Source organism: Patiria miniata, unplaced genomic scaffold, assembly GCF_015706575.1.
Source record: "Patiria miniata isolate m_02_andy unplaced genomic scaffold, ASM1570657v1 HiC_scaffold_6, whole genome shotgun sequence".
Classification (NCBI taxonomy): Eukaryota; Metazoa; Echinodermata; class Asteroidea; order Valvatida; family Asterinidae; genus Patiria; species Patiria miniata.
In genome coordinates this window covers 15503234-15530728 of record NW_024037073.1, presented here as the reverse complement: position 1 = coordinate 15530728, position 27495 = coordinate 15503234, and the positions used below count along the sequence as shown (strand labels likewise).

At 42.0% G+C, this 27495-nt stretch overlaps 1 protein-coding gene across 2 annotated transcripts in view; it reads right to left on the bottom strand.

Annotated features, from left to right (window-relative positions):
- Window positions 1-27495, bottom strand: part of LOC119743177 (chromodomain-helicase-DNA-binding protein 4-like) — a 59799-nt gene that overhangs the window by 19479 nt on the left and 12825 nt on the right. For both annotated transcript variants that reach the window (XM_038219555.1, XM_038219556.1), the window contains exons 10-24: window positions 24793-24984; window positions 22614-22750; window positions 21755-21956; window positions 20642-20763; window positions 18962-19135; window positions 16883-17024; window positions 15118-15249; window positions 13593-13710; window positions 11299-11516; window positions 9023-9167; window positions 7965-8128; window positions 5831-6023; window positions 3358-3447; window positions 2753-2820; window positions 1361-1494 (exon numbers count right to left, since the gene is read on the bottom strand). In XM_038219555.1, the coding sequence (XP_038075483.1) occupies window positions 1361-1494; window positions 2753-2820; window positions 3358-3447; window positions 5831-6023; window positions 7965-8128; window positions 9023-9167; window positions 11299-11516; window positions 13593-13710; window positions 15118-15249; window positions 16883-17024; window positions 18962-19135; window positions 20642-20763; window positions 21755-21956; window positions 22614-22750; window positions 24793-24984 (2231 nt within the window). The remainder of the gene's footprint in view (window positions 1-1360; window positions 1495-2752; window positions 2821-3357; window positions 3448-5830; window positions 6024-7964; window positions 8129-9022; window positions 9168-11298; window positions 11517-13592; window positions 13711-15117; window positions 15250-16882; window positions 17025-18961; window positions 19136-20641; window positions 20764-21754; window positions 21957-22613; window positions 22751-24792; window positions 24985-27495) is intronic.

Genomic DNA, 27495 nt, shown 5'->3' with positions numbered 1-27495 from the left:
TCAGAGGTTTCGTGTTGCTTTGCCAAATTCTGGCGATCTCATTTGTTGGTCCCAGAGATCTGGCCTTGTGTCCCCTCTTTGTGCGTGACCAACTGACTGACTGGCTAACTATTTACCAACTGACTGACTGACTGACTGACGATCCGAAAACATTCTTTCAGCTGGTATATGGTTGATATATGGGTGGCCAAACATATCAACAAACCGCCTTTCTGAAAAGTGGTAAATAATCTGTGTTGAGGGTGTTTTGTGTGTGGTTTCCTGGTCGACTAAAGTCGCCCATGGGAACCAGCAGGGGGGTTCTTCTTGTTGACAAAAGTCGCCCATGGTAAAGAAAGGGTTAAGCACTATTTCATGGCGTGGATGTGCTAACTATTGCGCTCGAACAGAGATTTCTATTGTCACGTCACTGATTGTAAGCAACTTTCTCCTCGGGGTTAAGCGTGCTTTTTCTGTGCTTGCTGCTTACGGTCTCTACGAAATAGATGGAGGCTCGGTAAGCACAGAATCGGCTGTTAAGCAGCGCTATGAAATTGGGCCCTGGTGAAGAGTGCTGGGCAGTGTTATCGTATAGGACTGCCCGTATCATGATTGAATGGGCAAAATCTGGCCCACTGTTAAGTCCACATGTACGCAAAGACTTCTAGTGACTAGTCATTCTGAATAAATTGAACAAAGGTTTGCGCGCTCGGACTTAGACACGTATGTTTGTGCCTTCCACTTAGTTTGTCTATTGTGCCCAGGTATCCCACTCGAGCCATCAGCCTTTGTCCCTTAATAAGGCTTAAATGCGGCATGACATAATCAGTCTTTTCTTACTCTAATTTCGTTTCAATATGTTTATTTTGTTTTCCTCAAAAATCTTGAGTTTTTAGGAATAAGGAAGACCTATGGAAGAGAAGCCAGCAATGTCAATGTTCCCTTCCAGGTGGTAAATAGGGAGCTACATTTTTTATTTATTCACAATTATTGATTTGCTCTTCATCAGTATGATTCACGGTCAATTTGCATGGCAAAAAGAAAGCAACGAATATTCCTTTTAAAGAAATGTAGCCCAGTTGATTATATGGCGAGTTTCATTGGAAACTTATTTTGAGTATATCTTTTCGGGGTATAACTTTGGGAAAACTCACATAATGGAAATTTTGGACATTTTATGCCATCATAGCGCCAGACTATGTTGGTAAAATGTCGCCAACATGCGAAGACTAGTGGATGTCTCACACTGTGCATCTCCAGCAAGTAATCCCCGAGTGACTACATCGGCAGTTGGCTATGAACATACGGGTAGACCCGGGAACCAGCTTTATAAGGTTTGCCTAGTCTAGTTATTCAAAGAGAAAGGGACTGAGGAACCTACTTGAAATGCTTCTCTGGTTTGCCTCGCAGATCCCTCACCAGCCACTGTGAGTTGTATGGGTCTTGGGGCGGCATGCCCCAACGCATAATGGCATTCAGGAAAGCCTTGCGCTGACGGGTGTTGAACCCAAGCACCTGAGGTAAAAGGAAAAAAAATGAAAGACAAAATTATATACTTGACTAAAACTGATATTCCAATGCCAATAGAAACAAAAAAGTTAACAAACTTTGCAGTAACATTCTGCTTTGCTATTTGGTAACATATCAACTTTGAATAAGGGAATAAATGTGTGCTTGGGAGGTGTTAAACACTACGTTTAACCCTCTGAGCAGCTTATCAAAAAAAATCACACCGTGGAACCACATGGAGAATTTGATCACCACATGTGTTTATAGGTCAATAACCCTGGCATGCCTGTACATGCATAAGATATAGGTCATTTACATGGCCAGGGATTGTTTACAACCTGTCTGGGATCCTGGCGGCACAAGGGGTTGACACAAAGGGATCAGCGGCACTTAGCGGTTGGCCACTAAGGTCTCCCATTACTGCACAAAGGCATTGGGTGCCATCTTGGCTTCTGTCTTTCAACACTCCTTACTCCGGAGTGGGTAGGGTCTGGTCAATGGGAGTCCACAGGCTTGTGGTGTATAGTAGGGGTGAGGATTACATGGAAGCTTGGCCTTATTGGCCCATTGAAAAAAAAAATTATGCCCAGATTTGGAAAATGTGGAGAATGAAATCACCACTTCGCTGCTCGGAGGGTTAAGACTGGTTAGAGTCTGGAATGCTGATAAGTACCCGAGGCGAAGCTGAGAGCAATTATCAGCATTCCAGACTCAAACCAGTCATAAACATAGTCTTTAATACCGACCAAGCAAATATTCATTCCCATTCATTAATACCTTTTCGGTCAAATTTTTTTTTTTAAATCAAGTCAAAAATTTAAAAATTCCAACGATTTTGTTCAACAATTTTTACTTTGTTTTTCGAAACATCCCTCCAGCTATATAATGGAGTGTCAAGCTTGAGAGTAAGATGTAAACGACTCCTTTTATGGAGATCGGCGCGCGCGGCGCGTGTACTGCGCTATGACGCGCAGCTGTGGTGAGTGCATTGTGAATTTAGGATAAAATACTGATAACCTGCATGGCCCTTAAATTAATTTTCATAAAAATCGCTTTATAAAACACCTACTGGCTGGTCTAAACACTTTTCAGTGTCACATGAAATTTGGACTCTTATGAAATCTGGTCCAGTTTACCGGTTTATAGGTTCAACATTCGCAATCCTCACTTTAGGCATGCACAAATCTACCAATGAGCCAGTATTTTACGGTCCTAAATTCACACTACACCGGCACAGCTGTGTTCTGCGCCACATTGCGCATACCTCAATGGAGCCAGCCACTCTAGCCAGGAGTGGGGGAAGCTTGTCCCTGTCTCGTCGTCTTGGGCGGACTGCAGAAAGAGAGAAAACAAACAAAATCTAATATCAATTTTTGATTCGTTTTTTTTTTTTTTCATGTAAAAAATAATTGATTGCACTTCAATTGTTTTGCCAGTTTTTACTCTAGTTGTGGGTTAAAAAGGAGTTAAATATAGAATCTACATAATAAGGTTTTGGCACCAAAAAAATTGGGTGACCGACACATTTTTAGTCCCTTTACATTTTTGACACTGGCCCAAAAAACCACAAGAACTTGTAGAAAATGCTGAATTTCAGTGTATTTTGCCCATCAAAGATATCAGGGATGTAAATGGAATCTGACATTTTTTACAAGATTACACATACATGTACGGTGCCGATATGTTATTTGCAGTTTGAAAAAAAAAAAACCTGAAATCAGGCAACTGCAAGAAGAACTTTTATCCCTGAAGAAGAAAGCTAGCGTTTGATGCTTGAAAATGTTTTCATCAAATGCAGTTGTGTTTGATTTAGAACTGACAAGTGATGTTCTAGACACGGTGAATTTTTTTTTCTTTCTTGAGACTTACGTTCGGCTTTCTCGTCAAAGTCCTCATCATCTTCTTCGTTGTCCGAGTGTGAGTAGTCGCTGTAGTTGTCGTTTATCTTGTTGTCCCAGCCTGCAAGAAGGAGAGAATACATGCATAGATCAGCCGAACACTAGCATCGGTGCGACCAAACTTGGCATTCATAAGCCAGTAGATACTCCAGCAGCATATGTGTACGTCGAGATTTAACATTTTCCCTTCAAAATATAAAACAATCTGCCATGTGAAGGTTAATTTATGCACGGTGCCAGCGATATCGAAGAAAAATTTGTGTTCTGAAGTACATTCTGAAAACTTTGGACAGCACCAAGTGATACAGTATTTTTCATGCTCCAACTTTTCAACAAACTTCACTTCAGTTTTCTCTTTCATTACATGGAAAAAACAACTAGAGGTTCAGTACCATCATGGACTTCTGCACATTTATTTGCCGTGTTTGTTCAAAATTGGATTGGAAATCTTCAATTTTTGTACACACTTCCAGTACACATGTGCAAATGCATCGCACAACTGGCTTATTGCAATCCTCGCTATCCGCTTCCTGATTTGCAATCATCAAGACGAAATTGAATAAAAGGGAGTCAATGGTCTGGATCCCAACCCCGTCACGTTTTTTTTTGTTTTTTTGGTCAATTCTATAAATTTGGGGTCCACTTTTTTTTTCTGTCCCTGTTTCATCTGACATCTGCGATTTTCTAATTCTGATGCACTCCTTAATGCAGTCGTCCTCCAAGAGTGATTGTGAATAGCAAACTACCCGGTAATCTACCCAACAAATAACAAAATCATTTGAAGCCATTCTTAATGATACTTGAACCGGAAATTACAAAGTACCAAGGCACAATGTAACAGGGACAGGACCCTAAAAGTATAGAATGACTCAGGTGTCTTGCCAGCTCTGTTAAAACGAAAGCTAGAAATCAGAATTTGTTCAGCAAGAGTGGTGTTTTGCAAGCAGCAAGGCAGAATTGTTAATCAGCCTCAAAAGTGTCTTTTATTGAACAATAATTGCCCCAGTCAAGCCATGTTGTCATGTTCTGAGATAGGACCTTAGATAAACACCCATCAAAATCCAATAACACATTGTGCTTGATTTCCATGGATAAAGAATGGTTAAGCATCTGCTAAACTTGCAAAAAGGGTTTCGTGTCCAAACTGTATATGCAAGTCTATAAAATGTGCCACTACATACATGTCACTGTAATGTTGGATTCCGATAGCACAGTTAGGAAATATGGAAAATTGACTAATACCAGGATATAAAGCCATACAACAACAGGATACTCCAGGTGCAGCACCAAGAATAGCTCTATTGTTCGACGTTGGGTACATGTAGCGAAGCAAAACAAAGTTTGAGAAAAGTAGATATTAATTCTTTCCCAACATCTTATCTGCACCATCCTGTGATAAATGCCCCAGTCAGGTATGTACAGGGGATGCTAAACAGGGTAGGGCCTCAAGTTATCAGCAGAGAAATTGTGACAAGTGTTTCGGCTCAGAAAAAAAACTTGTTTGCGCTGAAGCAAGTTTCAAGGCTACGCAGCTCCCATGAAATTACCCCTGGAAAGCACTCACTCAACGGTGAGAAAGAGAGACATATGAAAAACACCTGAGCACCATTTCCACCAGGAGACATTCAAACGCATTGGCCAAGTTCGCGCAAGGGCTATAGTTGACCAATGGTTAACTAACGTTTGCCCGAACTCTGTCTAGTCGACGGTGGCCGACTACGCTAGTCAACTATTTGGAACCAGCCTACTAAGGTTGGTTGCTTCGCTGGTAACAAATAGCCGCGCGCATTCATAACCCTAGCAGAGAGCCAGGATCCAGAAGTTTTGCGATGACATTTTGACCAGCGTTTGACTAGAGACATTCGCACGATGCTATCAGTGCGCAGGCATCACAAATCAACCACTAGTCGACTAATGGTCCTTGCCCGAACTTGGCCTAAGTTGATGGTGTCTGGTGCCCTCGCAAAAGACCTTTAGATGGCTTTGTGCACATTCAGAATAAAAAGAGTCCTGCATACTCCACGCTACATGTGCGTGAACCAGAATGCGCGCACAGACCAGTATGCACATGCAGTGTGACCCGTCAACGGGGGCTCTCGAAAGTGGTCAAACAGCGCCCTCTCTTGTTGACGCAAGGAATCCATATGAAGATGCCCCATGTTGGTGCACATTTACATGAAAGTAAGTCATGCGGACTCAACGCATACGCATAGTCTGTGCAGTGGTCGCAAATGGCCATCCACTGTTCCGGTGTGGAATCCATACACAGACAGTGGGCAGCCGCGCCGTGTGTCACATCCGCTGAAACCTCCAGCCTCCGTCAATTGAAAAACTGGCAGGTCCAATTTGAAGGATTGTAGGTGTGTCAGCAGGGAGGCAGCGGGGAGGGGGCAGAGTCGAGGGCCCAGGGGCTGGGGGGTGCAGATTGGTTAGTTTGTACATACCCTTCCCTCTCATCCCACCTGAGTCATCCTGCCCGGCGTCGTTGTAGTTGACCTGCTTGCGGATGCGTTTGCCTTTGCCTAGGGTGCGGGCCAGGTCCTCTTGCTGCTGCTCGTAGTGGTGTCTCAGTAGCTTCTCCCAGTAGGCTGGGTCTGACGGCTCCAGCTCCTGCTTGATGACTTCTGTCTCCACCTCCTGAAGACCATAGAAAGGACAAAGGCATATAGGATCATTTGCATTTATCCCAAATGTAACCTACCAAATGATTATCAAAAAGCCTACTTTGATAAGTAAGGGACCGTGACCATTCAGCCCCGGTATGAAAAGGGCCCCCCGGTAAGCTCGTCCCCTCCCAAGAAGTCCTTTCGTACCATCCCAGCTACCGGCCTAGGAGCTGGTCTGGTTGCTAATCAGGAACTCCTCTATCCTGGGGTCTATTGTTTGCAAGTATTGACACATGTAAAATATCCCAGAAGAAACCTGCTTGTGGTTTTCATCTCTCAGCACGAAACAATAGAACACTTTCATCGGCGCAGATCAAACCCCCTGCCATGCGGTTTCGTGCACAATGGGACCGTAAATTACCAAGGCGTTTGGAAGGATTTTATCTTTAATCCGGTAATTCTGCTATTGTTCTGCTCTGGACGTTCTCTGAAGGGCAATAAATTGATGCGCCTGACTGACTTCAAAACTTCTGGTCAGACAGGACCATGTACTGGACTAGACTGGGCTGAAGACTGGACTGGCTCTGGACCGGACGAGGTACCGGGGGGCCCTTTTCATACCAGGGCTGAATGGTCACGGTCCCTAACCCCCTAGGGTTCCTCAAAACTACGCTGCCAAATCCAACAGAGAGTAACGGTTACTCCCTGCTCAACCCAACAAAATCCAACTGTGCCTAATTTTTAACTTGAGGATTGTGAGTGCACGAGACTTTTATACTCTCCTTTTTTTTAGATTAACGTTAATGTCACTCTAACCTAGCATTTATTTAGCCAAAACTGTTTCTAAATGGAATTCTGTACATATGTTTATCTTATAAAGCTCATCACGAAATGTCTCCAGATGCTTTAGCAGAATTAAAATAAGCAATAACTAGATGTCAAAGATGGAAAAAAGGCGAATTTAAAACCTTGAAAACAAACATAAGCAACTGTAGTTTATCTCTGCCAATGAAAATAAAAGGCGTTGTCTGGCCAGGCCTTTATTGAGATGCCAAAGTCTGTTGGACTCCCAACCTAAATAAGGCCAGTGGGAAGTTTTCTCTACGTCCGCACCAATTGCCGAATGCTTTGAAAGATACAGCATTCGGTTCATGTCACTGGGTGAGACGATAACAATTATAATCAATACAAATTTGCAGCTTACAAAAAAAATACCCAAGTTTTTGTTTTGGGCACAAACAGATCCGCTTGTGAGCAGACTTGCTCCTGGTCCTAAATTGTCAATTACTGATTGTGGGGCGGGGAACCAGCGTACCCTGTGAGAATGGAAATTATTGTCTAGCAGCCAATGATTCAAAATTGTAAAGTAATAATTCAATAACATAACATGGGCCATTTTTTTTTTCTGGTAGCTGTCTCGTTCAAAAGTGAATAACTTTTGCGTTACTGGAAAAAATTACCAATTTAAAAAAAAGGAATCTATTTTTCGGAAGTAAAGTCGAAAAAAGCTCGGGGAATGCATTCTTAACTCTAACTCCCTAGGCCCTTTTGCTAGGATGTAGCCTCAATCCTGCAAAATACTCCAATTGGCCTCATGGAAAAATAGCATAGCCTCATTCCTGCAAATTCCTCCATTATTTCTTGAATATGGTCCGTGGAGGGGTGACCACTGCCTGAATCCTGCAAACACCTGTGACAGTGACTGTCAATATGTTGAGGCTTGGCCAGTGACATTCTGGAGCAGTACGGAGGATTTCAAACATAATCCAGGCCTACATTTATGCATGGTTGAGCAAAAACAACACAAGATCCAGCCCAAGACCTTGACAAAGTGCATCCTACGAAATCAGTAATGAACTTTGGCCATGTAACCTCAATCCTCCAAATTCCTCCACTTTTGCAAATAGGAAATTGAAGGATTCAGGGCGGTTAGGGTTAAAGAACTCTCTGCATTTTCTGGCTGTTTTCTTACTTCTTCTTCTTCCTCCTCCTCTTCCTTGATGACGTAGCTAGCCACCTTGAAGGAGTTGAGGTAATCGTCGGCCATGTCCTTCTGCTCGATGCCTTCCTTGGTCCGGTCCAGGAGGTCTGAGACGGACCGGTCATCCCAGGTGATGGTCCCCTCGTTGCCCTCGTCTGTGTGAGGAAATCAAAGGCATTTTAAAATGAAATCCCATGACTTTTTCTCAACTTTTCCCGAATAAAGTTTGGGCTTTCCATGACCAACTCCTATGCTGTTTTGGCATCTTAGGAGCCTATAGATCTCTCTCATAGGACACCATCTTCGTAAGAAAATTACAACTGCGTATTCAACGCCATCAAGTGCGTGTGCGCGCAATGTGCAAAATGTTCTTAAACAGACTACTTAAACATTTTTTGTTTTTTCTTGGTTTTTCAAGGATTTTCGAAAAACAAAACTTCAAAACATGTCAGTTAAACAATATTTGATCTAGGCCCATTATACTAACCCCTCAAACAGTTCATTTCTGAAAATTACAGCAAAAGCCAATGATGTACATTCCCTTTAACACGAACGTGTGTTGCTCGATATTTCTTCGAAATACGGCACAGCCGATGCGCGTCACAAAAATTTGACGCCCAAAATGCCGACGCACATGACAATCTGTAGGAAGTGACGTCATTTGAGAGAGACCTATTTACAATAAGAGTGCCGTGGCCTCGTGGTCTGGAGCATTGAATTCGTGGTCCGCGGGTAATTCTGCAGGTTTGGGTTTGAGTCCAGCCTGGGGTCATGGCACGTGTGCCCTTGGGCCATGCACTTCGTAACTCCATGCTTCTCTCCACCCAGGCGTAAATTGGGTACCTCTGAGGGCAGAGATGGTTATTTTTTGATGGATTTTAGCTGCTTTTGCACAGAAATGGCAACATGGAGCGATATTGCCACGTGACAAAGTCGTTGCAACAAATAACGCGCGTGTGTATTAAAATTAGCCTTGAAATTCAAAAGCAGTTCTTGTGCCTCCCAATGACAAACTTGTTTCATGGTTTGTAACTGAATTTGTTCAATACCTTGGGTGATTTCATCCTTGAACAGCTCATCAGTGCCAAACTTGAGAATGTCGTCGAGTTCCTTCTTGGACATGGCACCCTTGGCGGCCGAGCCCAGGCCTGGACGCACCACCAAATGGGTCAACATCATCTTCTTCTTGGCAACCTGAGAGAAAGGGTCAGAAAGAAAAAATTGAGTCAAGGCCCCCCAATATTTCCTTTGCCATTGTTCCTTAGCCAGTTCGCGCCAGATGACGTGTATACATGTAAAAGGTTTTGCGATATTCAGAACGGATGATGGATAAACAAGCAGGGAGCGAGGCCAGAAATATCTGTCAGCGACCCGCTCGCAGCGAGCGAGGCCGGCAATATAAGTGTGCTGCCCGAGGGTGATGGCTTCAACCTGCCTGGCATTGAGGTCAAGTGAAAAGTTATCCCGAGCCTCGTTCCGTTCTTTTTCAAATATTCCCGGCGTAAACTGGTTAAAGGGAATGTACATCATTGGCTTTTGCTGTTATTTTCAGAAATGAACTATTTAAGGGGTTAGTATAATAGATCAAATATTGTTACACTGACATTTTTGAAGTTTTGTATTCGAAAAGGTTGGAAAAACCAAGAAAAACAAAAATGTTCAAGTAGTCTGGTTCCCTGACTCCACAAAAGATAAAATGGATCAATTTATAGATGATGGAAAATTGTAAGGCAAGGGAACCAGTCTAGCTGGCCTGCACCCGTTCATGAACATGTAACCAATAGCAAACAAAATTTGGACTGAAAAAAATGGAAAATTTGGAGCAGTAGTTGAAAAATAGTTAGGTTTTTCCAACGCTGGTCGGCCGACCACCGTTGGAAATGTATACAAAAATACAATTTTCTTGAAAATGACTTCACACCAGGTGCCATAATTTTACAAGATGCTTAAGACTGTCATTTACCAACATCCTAGTAAGGTATTTCGTAAAAACTTGGTAGTTTTATTTTTCGATGTTTGCAAATGTTGTATATTCCCTTTAAGACACTTTAGTGACATTTCGCAAGCGAACGGTTAGCACGCAGGAAAGGTCGTCACTTTAGGTGTTCTTGTGACGTCATGTGCAACTCACTATCCACTACGGGTTTGCACAGCAAGAATATATCGCTTGCTACGCGTCAGTGTGAAATGCATATAAATTTGTTGATTTTCACCCTCTTCTGCGTCAAATTCATTCAGTCATATGATATGATTGTAAGGGGATTAATTGACGAACAGCTATGTGACGTATGTCTTGGTTTTAGGATTAGCCATCAATACTAGGCTTTCACCAGATGTTGAATTTGTAGCCGTTCCGATAACTAAGCGCATGTGGAGCGCTGTGGTCAAATGGTTATAGTGTTCGACTCATGTGCTGTGGTACGTGGGTTCAAACCCTGACGGAGAACATGGTACTTGTGTTCTTGGGCAAGACACTTTACTACAATTGCCTCTCTCCACCCAGGAGTACAAATGGGTACCTGCTAAGGTAGAGACCAGAATGCGCTGATCTCGAGCTGCTGCAGAAAATGGTCTCATAGCCTGATGCACAGGGGTAATAGCTTTGAGACCTTTGGTATAAAGCACTATATAAGGCCAAAAAAAAAAGTCTCCGGTTTCTGGTATGCGCGCGCGTCGCCGTAGCCATGCGCGTCGGCAAAATGAAAAAGTTTTTTTTTCACTGAAAGATGATGTCTCAAAACCGCCAAACTCACTGGTTTGACTGGAATCCTGCTGCTGCACAATTTTAACGTGTTTTAAGATTGGGTTATGGTTGAGAATAAGCTTTATGTGACCTCTCTGGACTCCCATATATTTGCACTAAGTTTAGTCGGGCACCATTTGCAGTCATCAGCCGACATTTGAAGCAAAAAAATCAGGTAAAAAAAAAAAAAAAGCCGCGTCGCCGCACCACTTTTTGGGCAAGCTCCATACCAGAAACCGGAGACTTTTTTTTTTTGGCCTAAGCACCACCTTATTAATATTATGTGTACGCTAATAATAATAATGGTAACAGTTACAATGGCTAAATGCATGCTAACACATATCCGTTCGGATGCGAAACCTCTCTTTTTATCCATGTACTCTCTTTCATAGAGACTTTAACATGTTTAAAATGCAGCTGCGGGTTACCAACATAGGGCTGGAGAGGTCACAGTTGATAGAATGCCAGACCAGTATTCCAGAGGTCCCAGGTTCGAATCTCACTTCAGTCAATTTTCCTCTTTTTTTTTTTTTTAGAGTAGAGCCAGGATTAACACTGACGGGATTGATTGCTAGCATTTACCTGCGTGATTCTCTCCTCCACGGAGAACCGCGTAACAAAGCGATAGATCATGACTTTGTTGCACTGGCCGATGCGATGGGCGCGGCTGAAGGCCTGGATGTCATTGTGGGGGTTCCAGTCCGAGTCGAAGATGACGACCGTGTCGGCCGTGGCCAGGTTGATGCCCAACCCTCCAGCCCTGGTGGACAGGAGGAAGACAAACTGCTCTGCTCCGGGAGCTGGGGAAAAGAGTGAAACAGGGGAAAGTTGTCTTGGTGCTTGTGTTCTTAGGCAAGACACTTTAGTACAATTGCCTCTCTCCACCCAGGAGTAAAATCAGGCAACTGCTTGTCCTACTCATGTGTGGCACTGTGTGGGTTGGAACCCCTATGGGGAACATGGTGCTTGTGTTCTCAGGCAAGACACTTTACTACAATTGCCTCTCTACACCCAGGAGTAAAATCAGGCAACTGCTTGTCCTACTCACGTCTGGCACTGTGTGGATTGGAACCCCTATGGAGAACATGGTGCTTATGTCCTTGGGCAAGACACTCAACTACAATTTGCCTCTCCACTCTGGAGTATGAAAAGGTAAGCGAGTCTCCAACTCATGGATGGCAGTGTGTAGTTTGGAGCCTCTACTGGGAACATGGTGCTGGTGTCTCCAGGCAAGACACTTTACTACAATTACCTCTCTCTACCGAGGCATATGAATAACTTTTGTGTGTTCTATTCATGTGTGGCAGTGTGTGGATTGGAACCCCTATGGGGAACATGGTGCTTATGTCCTTGGGCAAGACACTTAACTACACTTTGCCTCTCCACTCTGGAGTATGAAAAGGTAAGTGAGTCTCCAACCCATGGATGGCAGTGTGTAGTTTGGAGCCTCTACTGGGAACATGGTGCTGGTGTCTCCAGGCAAGACACTTTACTACAATTGCCTCTCTCCACCCAGGCGTATGAATAATTTTTGAGTGTCCTACTCATGTGTTGCACTGTGTGGATTGGAACCCCTTTGGGGAACATGGTGATTGTGCTCTTAGGCAAGACACTTGACTACAATTTGGCTCTGTCCATCCAGGAGTACAAATAGGTCACTGTGATCTACTCATGTGTGGCAGTGCGTCGATTGGAAACTCTATGGGGAACATGGTGCTTGTGTCTTTGGGCAAGACACTTGACTGTAATTTGCCCCTCTCCATCCAGGAGTACAAATAAGTGACTGTGTGTTGTGCTCACGTGTGGCAGTCAGAGTTGTAACTGATTTTTGTGACTCCAGTCGAGTCATTTTAAAGAAGTGACTCGAGTCGAGTCGAGTCAAGTCGAGTCATTAGGTCAAGACGGTCGAGTAGAGTCGAGTCACAGTGTGGAGTCGAGTCGAGTCACAGTGTGTAGTCGAGTCGAGTCGAGTCGAGTCAAGTATTTAGCTCGAGTAAATTCGAGTCACAAATATTTGAGCACTATACAATAAATAAACACAAGAGAGAAAGTCATTTTTTGGCTTTTTAAATTTTACATTCGGGCTACTACATGTGGCGACACCACATTTGCCTCTTAATGAAAATAAAAAGGGGGTGCTAGCTGATCGTCATCCAACTAATGGGGACACTGATCAAACCACGTACATGTATTTATATGTATACATTATTCACGAACATTCTAACATGACGTGAACAAAAACCGGCACCGGCGTAAGTCATTGCAAATATTTTTTGCAAAGTTTTGCTTTTATTTTTGGGACTCGAGTCTCATTAGCCTTCCTCGAGTCGAGTCGAGTCATTCTGATGAGGGACTCGAGTCGAGTCGAGTCATTTGCTCGCAGTGACTCGAGTCAAGTCGAGTCATTTGCCCTTAGGGACTCGAGTCGAGTCACCAAAAATTGTGACTCGAGTCAGACTCGAGTCGAGTCATTGACTCGAGTCATTACAACTCTGGTGGCAGTGTGTGGATTGGAACCTCTATGGGGAGCAAATGCTTATGTTCTTGGGCAAGACACTTGACTACAATTTGGCTCTGTCCACCCAGGAGTACAAATAGGTAACTTTGTGTCCTTCTCATGTGTGGCAGTGTGTGGATTGGAACCTCTATGGGGAGCATGGTGCTGGTGTTCTTGGGCAAGACACTTTACTGTATTTGTTCCCTTCCAAGTGTGATTTTGACTTGTGTGCAGAAGTGAATCAGAAGGGAATCACAGTGCTTGTGTTCTTGAGCCAGACGCTTTTCCACAATTGCCCTATGTTGATTGTACGGAGAAGATATTCTAACGGCAAACATAAACAGTGTCTCCCACAAAAATTACCAATGCTTAGACATACCATTGAATCTGTCTATGGCCTCTTGTCGCATGCTACCAGTGACGCCACCATCAATACGTTCATATTTGTAACCGGTGCCCTCCAGAAAGTCTTCCAGGATGTCCAGCATCTTCGTCATCTGTTGTGGTTTATTTGATAAGAAAAATATTAAAATTGGCACATTCTGTGATAAATAATGATGTTGGGGTTGATGATAAAAGAAAAATCACATTCAAGTTTGCTTTTGGATGTAAAACTTAATAAGCGTTGACACTCAATAACTCTTTTCTCACAGACAAATTCAAGTACTAACAGTTACATGTACGAATTATGAGCATTATTCATATCACCACGGTGACCAAACAGTGACCACAGAATTTTAGTTTGAATATTTTAGAAAAAAGGCTCTCTTTGTAAAGACTATGTGACTCACAAGCCATAAGTACTCAGCGTCAAGACCGAGTCATGGTAGTCGAGTCCGAGTCCTAGTCCGAGTCTTTTGTCAACGAGATTCAAGTTGAGACCGAGTTACCGAAATTGTGACTCAAGACAGACTCGAGTCTGGGTCCTGGGGCTGATTTCATGAAATGCTGAGACGCATCTTAGGAAGGGTAACTCGTCTTAACTCGTGACTCGGCATAGGACTGATTTCACCAAACTTAAGACGTGTTCAACACGTCCCAACTTCGTTATAACAATTTGCTCTGCGTTCGCTAGAATTCGCGGTCTCCCCAATGTAAAACCTCAAAAGCAGCCGCCCGTTTTGGACAAACTCTCAATGCTGAGATTTGTTTTGAAAAGTTTGAGCAATATGCTCCAGAGAAAGCCTTGGAAAATTGGGACTTTTTTTTGGGACTGGTCACAAAGTGTGGATTCGGAACGACGAATCTGTAGTAAAGTGTGGATTCGGAATTACGAATCCACACTTTGAACATGTCGGACAATTGTTCTCCATAATGAGCATGAATAGGACCGTCTGCGTGAAAATTTGCTTTCCGAAAATTACCAATGCATCTTCACAGTCAGATTTTTCGCCGTCACTTCAAAATCTACTTTTAGTCAGAAATTAATCGTCGTCTGAACTATCCATTTTGACTCTAGTAGCCTATACACACAAAATGACTTACACATGCTAAACACACCAGGAAACAATGTTGCAACCTGACGCCACTTCCGCGCTTGTGTACAACGTCTATGGAGAGTCATTTCAAGTATTTCCTTACAATTTTGGAAACATTTATCAGTCCCAGATTCATGTCTTATCATCATTTTTGCAACGAATGGCATTCATTGAGATGATATACGAAGAAAAAAGTGGCATCAGGTTGCAGCATTCTTTCCAATACTTCTGTTGACGCAATGGTTAAGTCGAAGAATACACTCGCAAGTGTGGATTCTTAAATTACGAATCCACACTTTCTCGTGTATTCTCCTTAACGTATTTAACTTTTACATGGAATAATCAATATATCGAATATTCTCAATATTGGATTTCCGAACTATCGATTATTGAGAATTCTGATATCGACGATGCTTAGTAACTCACCTGTGAGAAGATTAGCACCCTGTGGTTCTCCACCTTGAGTTTCTCCAGCATCTTCTCCAGCAGCATGAGTTTACCGCAGGCCTTGACCAGGGACTTGGGCTCAAAGGCACCATTGGCCATGCGCGGTGCCTCCTACAAAAGTGCACGATGATGTCCATACAATTTTGTCAGTTCACGTGTTATCGCTGTCTGGTGGGTTTGCATAATAGTGCTTCTGTTATTGAGTACTAAGGTCCATGCGATGAATTTCTCCGAGGAACTCATTTTGTGCAACATTCTACTCCTCTAAAATGTATGAACATTATTTGACATCCCTTTTTGGTAAAATTAATTAAAAAGGGAACTTCTTAAACATATTTTCATTCATTTCCAGACAACTGAGGGGGCTATTGCTGTGATGCCATTTCATGAAGACACTGTTTACTTTTTAGGAGTTTTCTGTTCAAATCGTGAACCCAAAATTTGCCAAATGGAAATATTTGTGAGAAAGGTTTGCTCACTGGCTTAATGCCGTGTGTACTGACCAGGCATGCAACTGGTAAGTCACAAAAAAAGAGGAAATTCAAATCTTTCCAAGACTTTGTACAGTGTTTTTCTATTTTCAATGACACACATAGGAGGTCAAAAAAGAGGAAATCAGCTGATCCGAGGAAAAGTTGCATGCCTGACTGACACAATAACGAATCACCAAAGAAAAAAAAAATGTACGACAGCAAAATTTCCAAAATTCTAGCAACTTTTTTGTGCTGAAATAGCTGAATGACATCACAGGTTTGCTTTATGGAAATTCCTATTAGCATAAAAACAAACAAGGCACCGAAATAACCTTGAAAATGGCAAAACAATTTGAGAATAAGGCTAAATGGGACACAGAGGTGCATTTTCAAGGATTGCATTAAAACAAATTACATTGCATGGGCCCTTTATTGTTTACAATTTCTAAGCAGCACAATCAAATTTTTCAGAAGTGACATGTAACGTGCCGAATTCCTTCACACATATAGAAAGCATTTCCATTTTTGTCCCTTCAAAAAAGTAACCAGTCAAAAAATGTCCAATGGTGAATTATACCTCTGGTGGTGGAATAAGAGACGTTGATTCTGGATTGTAAGGACAAGATAAGTAAGATTTGAGGCTTTGCATGGTGGAGATACTAAATAATGAAAGGTTTGCGGAAACACCATGTGCGAATAATTTCTCAACTAAGAGAATGGTTCTGAAAAGAACCAGAGGTATAAACTCGACGTTCCGGTCAGTATGCTCTGACCGTCTTCAGGAGAGTGCCTAAACTCTAAGAAAGTGAATGCTTAAGTAGCAAAAGGCGAAATCAATGAAGTGTGAAGTTGCATCCTGTGAGGATGCCAAGTAGCTGGGATCCTAGAGCAAGCTTGGTGCCCACTGAAGTGGAACAGTAGGGTTGCAGTCTTAGTAGAGGGAGGACCTAGGGTATAGGAGACCCATCAGTCTAAGGTGGTAGCTGAGGACCTAGGGTTTAGGAGACCCATCAGTCTAAGGTGGTAGCTGAGGACCTAGGGTATAGGAGACCCATCAGTCTGGAGAAGTGGGAGCCAGATCTCGTTGAGGTGAAACCCGATGTCTTGCAGAACTGTGTTGTGCTTGCTGGCTTGCAAACCTTTCATTATTAAGGACACGATAATGTAAGATTGCAAGAAACCGCTGGGTTCCGCCTGGAGTAAAATTTGCAGATAAAATTGTGATCCAGGCCATAACATTTTTTCTTGTGAATATTATTTGTTGGTTTTACCATAGCAGCCGTTGGGAACAGATAGGGGTGGTTAGCACACTTCTTCAAGTCCATCATGACGTTGAGGAGGGAGACGTGGTTGCCTCCGCCCTTGGTGTTCAGGGCCTCAAAGTTCCTGGTCAGAATGTACTTGTAGTATTTCCTACGGATCGCAAGATAAAAAAACATAAAAAAAAACCTTGGTTAAGTCATGCATTTCTCCAGCGCCTTCTGCGTGACCTAACTTTATTTACAGGCAATGAAATTTAATCTTCTTTAACCCTAACCATGCTAAATGCAAGAAAAAGCAACAAAGGTAAAACGAGTTGCATACTGTTGCATTTAGCAGGCAACTCAAGTCCCCATGCTCTGTTGCATCTTGTTGCATTTACTAGGGTAACTGCTCATAGTGCCAAGGCGATACAAGAGTATCCGCTGTTGCAGTTTGTTGCATTTAGCAGGGTAACTGCTCATAGTGCTTGAGGCGATACAAGAGTATCCGCTGTTGCAGTTTGTTGCATTCAGCAGGGTAACTGCTTGGTTCCAAGGTTGGTGTGTACTGGATTTACTGCACTATGCAACAGAATCCACTGTTGCATTTGATTGCATTTAGCATGGTATTTGCTTGGTGCCAAGGCTGGTATGCACTGGGTTCACTGCACTATGCAACAGAATCCACTGTTGCATTTGGTTGCATTTAGCATGGTATTTGCTTGGTGCCAAGGCTGGTACGCACTGGGTTCACTGCACAATCCAACAGAATCCACTGTTGCATTTGGTGGCACTTAGCATGGTATTTGCTTGGTGCCAAGGCTGGTATGCACTGGTTTCACTGCACAATGCAACAAAATCCACTGTTGCAGTTTTGTTGCATTTAGCAGGGTTCTCAGTCGAGTTGAGTTGGATATTGTTGCATTTAGCAGGGTACAATGTACCTGAAGAATACCTGATGGGGGTTATGGTTAAAATGGTGGCATATTTCCATGGATTCATTAGTGACGATCCTGGGATTACAGTATTGTTTTTCCAGCCATACCTCATGTAAATTCCTTAAGTGCCGCCTAAAGCCAAATTGCAGTATTTTTTTTTAAGATCAAAGTACATTGTTATGCATAAGTCGGAGTGATGTAATTTCAATATTGGGTTTTGCCCTTCACCGATGTATTTTTATAAACACTGTAAACTCACAAACAGGAGGTCGTGGGTTCAAGTCCCGTCCAAGTAGTTCATGAAATTTTCTCACATTTGCTCGGGACAACATGAGTATACAATGTTCATAGACATACACCCGTGAAGGGCAAAATCCCATATTGTAAAACATGAACAAACATAATGTAATACAACGTAGTACGGGTGCTGATGGGTTAATAAGCACCAACAAATGCAAGTACAGGGCGAGTAATAAAAACGAAACCCAAATGTCGGGACCACTGTTTTAGTGAAGTTTCGCATGTACATGTACCACTTGCAAAATCTAGGATATGAAAGCCCAATTCATAAGGTTTGTTTTAGTACAAGAATCATTCAAATCGCTCATACACTTTTCAAGTTACAGAGTTTTAAACACATCCGCCGTTTTAAGGTTCTGTCCACGGATCACAAAAAAGTTCAGTGTTCTTTCAGCAAAACGAAAACAAATCACATAGGGATGTGTGTGAATTGTTTTCGTTTTGCTGAAGAACGCACACCTTTTTTTGTGATCCGTGGACAGAACTTTAAAACGGTGGTTGTGTTTAAAACTCTGTAACTTGAAAAGTACATGAGTGATTTGAATGATTCTTGTACTAAAAGTAAGCTTGTGAATTGGGCTTTCATATCCTATATTTTTAAAGTGCTACATGTAGAACTTCACTATAAAAAAACAATGGTCCCGACATTTGGGTATGTTTTTTTTTTTTACTCACCCTGTACAGTACTTTTTCCTTTTTCAGTACATCATTGGAGTAGCTTTTCAAACAAAAATTGTTTCAAATTTGAAACATATACACCAGCTGACAATTCAAACATCCCACGGACTTGATAAAAATCTTGAAGCAAGCATTGAACTTGAAAAGAACACAAAACACTTTCTCCTGGAGAGAATGGAGTTGAGGGACGTACTTCTGCATGGGGCTGAGGTCCACCCTGACGATGAACTCGCTCTTGGATGGGATGCCCTTCAGGACGTCGGCCTTGAGACGTCGCAGCATGTGAGGCCCCAGCAGGTCGTGCAGCTTCTTGATCTGATCCTCCTTGGAGATGTCCTCAAACTCGTCCAGGAACACTTGCAGGTTTCTGGAGGGAGAGACGAAATAATAAACCATCAATTGATGTGAGCATATCCAAATAGGCTAGGGAGACTCCAACATTTCTGGAATTGATTCTGATTCTTTTGCAGGACCCATTTTCATGGCACTTATATTAACCCACTAGTCTTCAAGTTTTGTAAAACCACTTTTGCCCACACTTCAAATTCCTTTGAGGTAATCTTCTATGAAGTATGGATAACACTTCAAATCCCTGCACTGTTCTTTTGTGTTCTTTTTTTCGCTAATAACTACAAAGGGTATTATAAGATGGAATTTTGCATCGGGTGATATAAATCAAATTAGGTTTTGCCCTTCACCGACGTTTTTAAACACTGTATACTCAGTGTGCTACCTCCCGAGTGAAAGCTGGAAAAAATGACTCGGGTGGGACTCGAACCCACGACCTCCTGCTTTCTAGTGCAGATGTCTTACCACTCGACCACCAAGCTAACGGGATCGGTTGGCTGGTTCGAATCTGATGTACATAGCAGCGGGTACCGCATAGACTATTATAAGATGGAATTTTGCGTCGGGTGATATAAATCAAATTAGGTTTTGCCCTTCACCGACGTTTTTAAGCACTGTATACTCAGTGTGTTACCTCCCGAGTGAAAGCTGGAAAAAAATCACTCGGGTGGGACTCGAACCCACGACCTCCCGCTGCTATGTACATCAGATTCGAACCAGCCAACCGATCCCGTTAGCTTGGTGGTCGAGTGGTAAGACATCTGCACTAGAAAGCAGGAGGTCGTGGGTTCGAGTCCCACCCGAGTGATTTTTTCCAGCTTTCACTCGGGAGGTAACACACTGAGTATACAGTGTTTAAAAACGTCGGTGAAGGGCAAAACCTAATTTGAACTATAAAGAGCACCATGAAAATGGCCCTTAGAGAGTCACTTCACTCAAAAAGAAAGATATACAGTCCTGCCCCAGTTCTGAGTTTGGAATAAAGTTTACGTGATTTTGGCAAATAGACGGCACGGCCTACATCCAAATAATCCTGTGATTTAGGGAGCACATTCTCAACTCAGATCTCTTGAATTGTTCTTTGCAGAACTTGTTGCTTCCATTGGGAGCCAGTTTAAAAAAGGTTTGTGTGAATGACTGGGAATAGATAAGGTTGTAGAACGCCATGGTCCAGTGGTTACGGTGTTTGACTCATGTACGAAGGTGCGTGGGTTCGAACCCAACCAGGAACATGGTGTTTGTGCCCTTGGGCAAGACACTTAACTACAATTGCCTCTCTCCACCCAGGAGTATAAATGGGTACCTGTGAGGGTCGAGGACCGATTGAGCGCTGATATCGGCTGCCGCGTGGTCCCATGGCCTGATGAACAGGGTAATTATTGTAAAGCGCTTTGAGATTGTTGATACGATACCATGGAAAGCGCTATATAAGCACAATTATTATTATTAATTATTATGTTGGGGCTAAAGAATTTTTGTCCATTATGATATACTGTTGTGAGCTGTTTCCGAGTGTGACACTTACGAGAATTCATCAGGGCTCATGAAGTTGAGCAGATGGAACAGCTCCTCCAGGTTGTTCTGTAGCGGGGTACCGGTCAACAGCAGCTTGTGGCCGATGGTATACGCCGACAAGACCCTGAAGAACTGCAAATACACAACAGATTGGGAAAATATAAGTGTTTGTCTGGGTGGTTGTTTTTACCTCTATCCTCAAAAGATTGAACAACAGCTTTTGAGTATTTGCCATCGTTAACCCCTTCCTTAACATGGGCGACATTTATGGACTGCCTCCCTGCTGCTTACTATAGGTGACTTAAGTCGACCAGGAAACCACACACAGACCATGCTCAACTCAAATTTATTCACTGCTTTTCAGCAAGCTAGCATGTTGTATGTTTGGTAGCCCATACATCAACCATACACCAGCTGAAAGGGGGTTTTCAGATCGTTCTAATGGTGTAGTTTATTCAGTGTTACCGTTAGAAATATTTAAGAAAAGTGCTTCTGAAGTATCCGTGCTTAGACTGATCACAGCTGTGATTAACGTCAGACATGCGTGCACAAACATCCAACATGTGTACACTAAAGTCTAGCATGCATGCACACAGTCCTGCTTTACATAACTCTCGAGGACAAGGCATTGTCTTTTCCTTTGTCCCTGTTACATAACACTCTCCCATAGACTATCAGCACACAAACGCACAATCAAGGAACATTTTCAACAAAAGATGAACGCTCCAGGACAACAAAGAATCTATTGTTCTCCCTTTGTCTGTCTGTCCTCGCATGTACACTAAATGCATGCACTAAAGTCTAGCATGCATACACACAGTCGTGCTTTACATAACTCTCGAGGACAAGGCATTGTCTTTTCCTTTGTCCCTGTTACAAATCTCCCATAGACTATCAGCACACAAACGCACGATCAAGGAACATTTTCAACAAAAGATGAACTCTCCAGGACAACAAAGAATCTGTTGTTCTCCCTTTGTCTGTCTGTCCTCGGGGTGTATGTAGTACACACACGGCTGACGCACACAGCTGGAAAAGGCAGAGTGGTATCGAGAGGCGCACATGATATTGCCCAAGATGGATTGGTCCGTTTGTTTTAACGGAAAGGAGATTTGCGGTTTACCTTAGACTGGTTGTTCTTGAGTCGATGAGCTTCGTCCACCACCAGAACGTCCCAGTCCACAGACTGCAGGGTGGAGTTATCAATGGTGACCAACTCGTACGACGTCAGCAGAACGTGGAACTTGACCACGCTGTCTTTCTTCATCCGGTAAGCCTTCTTGCCTCCGCGGACCGCGTCCTCTTCAAAGGAGAACTCGTGCTCTCTGAAAAAGGTTGAGTTAGGCAATCAGATGTTGTACAGTACTGTACCAAACCGTTTGTGGTGTTTGTATATATATCAAAAGTTGGCTGCTATATTTTGCCCTTTTTTTGAAAATCAACAAATCATTTTCGGCAAAAATGTGACCTGTTCTGTCAAAATCAGACTTTTCTGGGCAAAAGGTCGAAAATGATATTTTTACATTTTGTTAACATATGTTCTTTTTCCTTTTAATAGGTGGTTTAATTTTTGAAACCGGTCATTCCTGGGCAGAGTTATGCTATTTTTAAGTTCATTGTGTCGAAAAGTAGAAAACAGAGAAAATGGCCATGAACGTCACAAAACAGTTATTTCTTTAAAGTGATATACCTTATCAAAATCATCAAAAATAGTACACGTAGAGTTCAAATTAGGGTTTCAAACTTAAATAATATATTTTAGACATGTTCAGGATTACAAATATGCAAACATTTGAAAGTCGATAAAAATCATCCCACAGCGTTTTTTTGGCCCTATCTCAATTTCAACCTCTGCCCAGAAGCATCTGCTTTTGACAGAACAGGTCACAAATAATGCCATCGTCCAGTGGTTAAGGTTTCTGTGCACATTAAAAACAAAATGATAATCATAAGTGCAAAATGTACAGAGGAATTCTACATACCTGATGGTAGCGCGACTGTCCTTGTCACCGCAGTACGTGACCACGTAGAAGTCTGGTGCCCAGAATTCAAACTCTCTCTCCCAGTTGACAATGGTGGACAAGGGGGCGCTGATCAGGAAGGGGCCCTTGCTCAAACCCTAAATGCAAGGAATAAGGTACTATGACTTTAATAATCACATAAAAAGCAGTCATTTCAATAAGTAATGCCTTACATAATAACCATCCCCTCCTCCCCCCCCCCCCCAAAAAAGAAGAAAATCTGCAGCCTTAAAATTAAACAAATTGTAACAAAATATTTTGGACAATCAGATATATTGTACTCGAGCAAAGTTTAAAGGGAAAATACAACATTTGCAAACATCAAAAAATAAAACTACCAAATCATTTTGAAATACCTTGCTGGACTGTTAGTGAATGACAGTGTAAAGCATCCTGTAAAATCATGGCACCTGGTATACTGTCATTTTCAAGAAAAATGGTATTTTTGTATCAATTTCCAACGCTGGTCGGCCGATCAGCGTTGGAAAAAAACTGGCTTTTTTTCAAATACTTGCCCCAATTGACCATCGCACTTGTTTGCAATCGATTACACACCTATGAACGGGTACAAGCCAGCTAGACTGGTTCCCTGACCTTACAATTCCCCAATGTATGTAAACTGCTCTGTTTCTTCTTATATGGAGTCAGGGAACCAGACTACAGGAAAATAATTGTTTTTCTTGGTTTTTATAGCATTTTCGAACCCAAAACCTTAAAAAAGTCAGTGTAACTATATTTGCTATATATTTGCTATATTTTTCCAACCCCCAATTCCATCCATTTCTGAAAATTACAGCAAAAGCAAATGATGTATATTCCCTTTAAACGGAAGTTGAGGTCAAATTTTGGTGTTTTCCATCAATTCCTTATACATTGCATTTCCAATATGTTGTCAACTGTAATGATTTCCTATCTTTCCCAGAAATCATTTACTGCCCTACACTGCATAAAGCAAAACAGGACACACAATAAATGCAAACAAATAGGACGTTACACATGTTGAACATCCTATACATGGTGCCTGGATGCATTCTGCTACTGTAAAATCGCGCAGGTTTTTAGGGCCACGTTGCATGCTCTATGCTATAAATCTTACACTGCAGCTTTAGGTTTTCCAGGTTACATCATTGAACCTAACAAGTTTCATGCTACGGAGATGAAACTGGCTTTGGCAAAAACAAATCTGAAATTGGACCTTGGATCGGAGCTGCCACAGGGTCGCGCAGAGCGGTGCAGCGCAGAGCGGCGCAGCGCAGAGCGGCGCAGCGCAGAGCGGCGCAGCGCAGAGCGGCGCAGCGCAGAGCGGCGCAGCGCAGAGCGGCGCAGCGCAGAGCGGCGCAGCGCAGAGCGGCGCAGCGCAGAGCGGCGCAGCGCAGAGCGGCGCAGCGCAGAGCGGTGCAGTGCAGCGCATGAACGTTGGGACCCAGTGAGTTTTTCCACGTCATAGGTCAATATTTAACCTTTTCTCCAGCGGGAAAAGGACCTGATCAGTGTTTGTCTAGGGTTTTTACACTTGTGCCAATTTTTACATGCCGTTTTCATCGAAGTTTCATGGACCTTTTTTGGAAATCATAATGAAAAAAAAAAAACATTTTGTGGAAAAATTGTTAAATAATAACTTTTGTGGGATCGTTAAATAATCTGACATTTCATTGGAAAAGTAAAAAGAATCTGATTTCAGATTAAAATCTGAAAAGTTTCATCTCTGCATGCATTTCATTGAGATCGTACAACAGTGCATCATGTAAAATCAACTGCAAGGGGCCTTTGAAATCAAACACCAAGGGCTAACAGGCACCATGCATGGGCGTCGCCAGGATTTTTTTAGAGGGGGGCAAAACATATTTTCCCCCAAAAATTCTTGTATTTCTCAATAAATTCTCGACTTATCAGTTTTAGAGGGGGGCAGGGACATTCCCCCCCCCCCCCCGACTCATTAAATTAACACCACTATGACTTCGCGCCTCTTTTTTTTGTTTTTCTTTTTTCTCTTTTTTTTTTCTTCTTTTCTTCTTTTTTTTTTCTTCTTTTTTTTTCCTTTTTTTTTTTTTCTTCTTTTCTTCTTTTTTTTTTCTTTCTTTTTCTTTTTTTTTTTGCTTTTCGCGACGCCCATGGCACCATGCCCTTCTGCTTTACCGACCTCCTTATAGAGGGAGTACAGGAATGCGATGGTCTGGATGGTCTTGCCCAGTCCCATCTCATCAGCCAGGATGCAGCTGAGCCGGTGAGCCCAGGAGTACCTCAGCCAGTTCAGTCCTTCCAACTGGTAGTCGTGGAGATTGCCTCCGCAGGCCGAGACGAAGGCCGGTTGCTCCTCGTACTTTTTCTTCGGCTGTCGAAACATAAACAAATAAATCAATAAATAATCTTGACCAGAAATATCTGGGTTTTTTGGGGCTAATATTTGTTGACATTTTTTTCAGTAAGCTGGCCCTAATCCATAAAACTGCATTTTTGAACATAATAGGCTTCGCCTCGGGAGATAGCCCCAATCATCCAACACCTCGGGGTCATAAGTTTTCACTATTTCCCCGCAAACCATGTTGTATTTGTATACTAACCCCCAAATCCATCCATTTCTAAAAGTTACAGCAAAAGAAAATGTTGTATGTCACCTTTAAGTAAAGCTTTTTGTGCTTAGTGCAATCTGGGCAATCAGTATCTTTTCTCAGACAACTTTTTAGTCAAATAAGGAAAGGGGACAAAATGTTGGCAAAGAACATCATCAAAGTATCGGGTTGTAAAAAAAAAAAAAAAAGTTGATTGCGGGTTGTCTCTGAAACCATTTCAGTACCAAGTACTTCACATAATTGGCCTCCAGATCTAGCATGCTTTAGAAATAAATTAGGCGTAGGGCAAAACCTGGCATATAACAGTTGTGTGTGACACGACACAGGAACCGGTATTAAACTAAGAAAATTTAGCATGTATACAACAGAAATTTTAACAATGTGTCGGAACTTTATAAACCACGTTTTTCATTTTCTAGTATCATTGAAGTCTTTTTTCCATGAGTCATTTGCCTGATCTAATCGGCTTAAAAACAAATGCTACGAACAATCACAACAGAAACACATGTAATTTTGACAACTTTGAACTAAACAAACTGATCCAAATCTGTCCACAGACATGCTACATTTTTGCACGTTTTCAATTATTTTTTAAAGCGTTTTTGATTCAGGCAAAGCAGCTTCATTCCTCACAAGCCAAAATTAAAAATTACAGCGGCACATCTTGAGACACTGAACAATAAAAATAAAGACAACTGAGACAACTTTACAGTGGAACCCTGATAAGAAGAACACTTGTTACACAACATCCTGCTTGTAACAAGGAAAATGGTAGGCCCAAAGTCTTTGTTTTCCTTTGTTTTCCATTACTGATAATACAAGGTACCTGTTATAACAAGTTAATTTGCAAAGTCCTAAGGACTTTGTTATAATGGTGTTCAACTGTAACAGGGAAAAAAGTAATAACCTTCTAGTGATTCACTAAATCAATTTATAACTCCACGCAAAACAGGAAAACCCATTAACGATTTAATCCTGCATTCATCTAATTTCTTTTTTTGGTAAATTATAAAAGACGGTCTTCAAATTCATCAAACATTAGACTGATCTCATTTTTTTTTCTCATTTACAAATAAAATTTCATCAAGCATGTCTTTAAACATAAGTTCAATGTATACAAAGATTGAATTTTCTTGTTTCAATATAAATTCAAAAAGTGATTTTTTTTTTGTCATTGAAAAAAATTGACAGCTTTGTTTCATTAGACACTTATCAGGCATGCAACTGGGAAATCACAAAAAAAGAGGAAATTCAAGTTTTTCCCAGACTTTGTACAGTGGTTTTTCTATTTTCAATAGCACACCTTGGAAGTTAAAAAAGAGGAAATCAGCTGATCCGAGGAAAAGTTGCATGCCTGACTTATTCAAATGAAATTTATCTGAAAATGGGGGGGAGGGGGACTCCAGCATGCAGACTGTTAATAATTTTGTTCTACAAAAAATGAGAGTTACATTGTAGATTTCTTCTACTTTGTTCGGAACAATGCTTTCTTGTTCATTTACTGTCAGACCAGGATGACATACGACAAAATGACAGCAGGCTCATGTACTCTGTGGCCATGCAAAAATTAATAAACAAATTGAGAACACAGACACTTGTTGCGTGAGGCTTACGGCAACTATCAAGAATGGATGACAGGTTTTAGACGCAAAAAAAGGGGGCGTATAACGACATGTATTACGTCACTATGAAAACTAAAGAGGGAAGAACTACAACTTCTGTGAGTAACTGAAAGAAAGGTTTAAGTTTCTTTGAAGAAATTTGATAAGAAATTTATAATTTACATATACGACTTCACTATGACTTTAGACAGATAGTCAAGCGTAAGACCAGTTTCGATCTTCATGCTTCGTGGAAAAAAAAATTGACGTCCTGAAACAGTGGCGTCGCAATTCGCAAGAGCTGAAATTGACGTTTGCCTTTATGAAACGGCCTTTACGCATGCAGATTATCTTGACTGGAGCGTAAACGGAGTTTTAAAAGATCGGCTTTTTAAATTTGTGTACAATCGCAAAATAAAATGTGTGTTTAAGTAGAAGCCAATGATGGAATTATCTTTTGAAAAAAAGCAAACTGATACCAGGCCACAATCATCTCAGTTCTGAAAAGATCATTACTTTAATAAACAGTGCCGTCAAAAACTTTGGCTTGGATGTAAACAAGGAAAAGCCGGGGGGCAAATGAATCGAGTTGTAGTTTTCCTGTGGCATGCAACATACTTGCTGTTATGGTGTCAAAAACTGAATGGAAGGGAAGGACAAACTAAATAATGC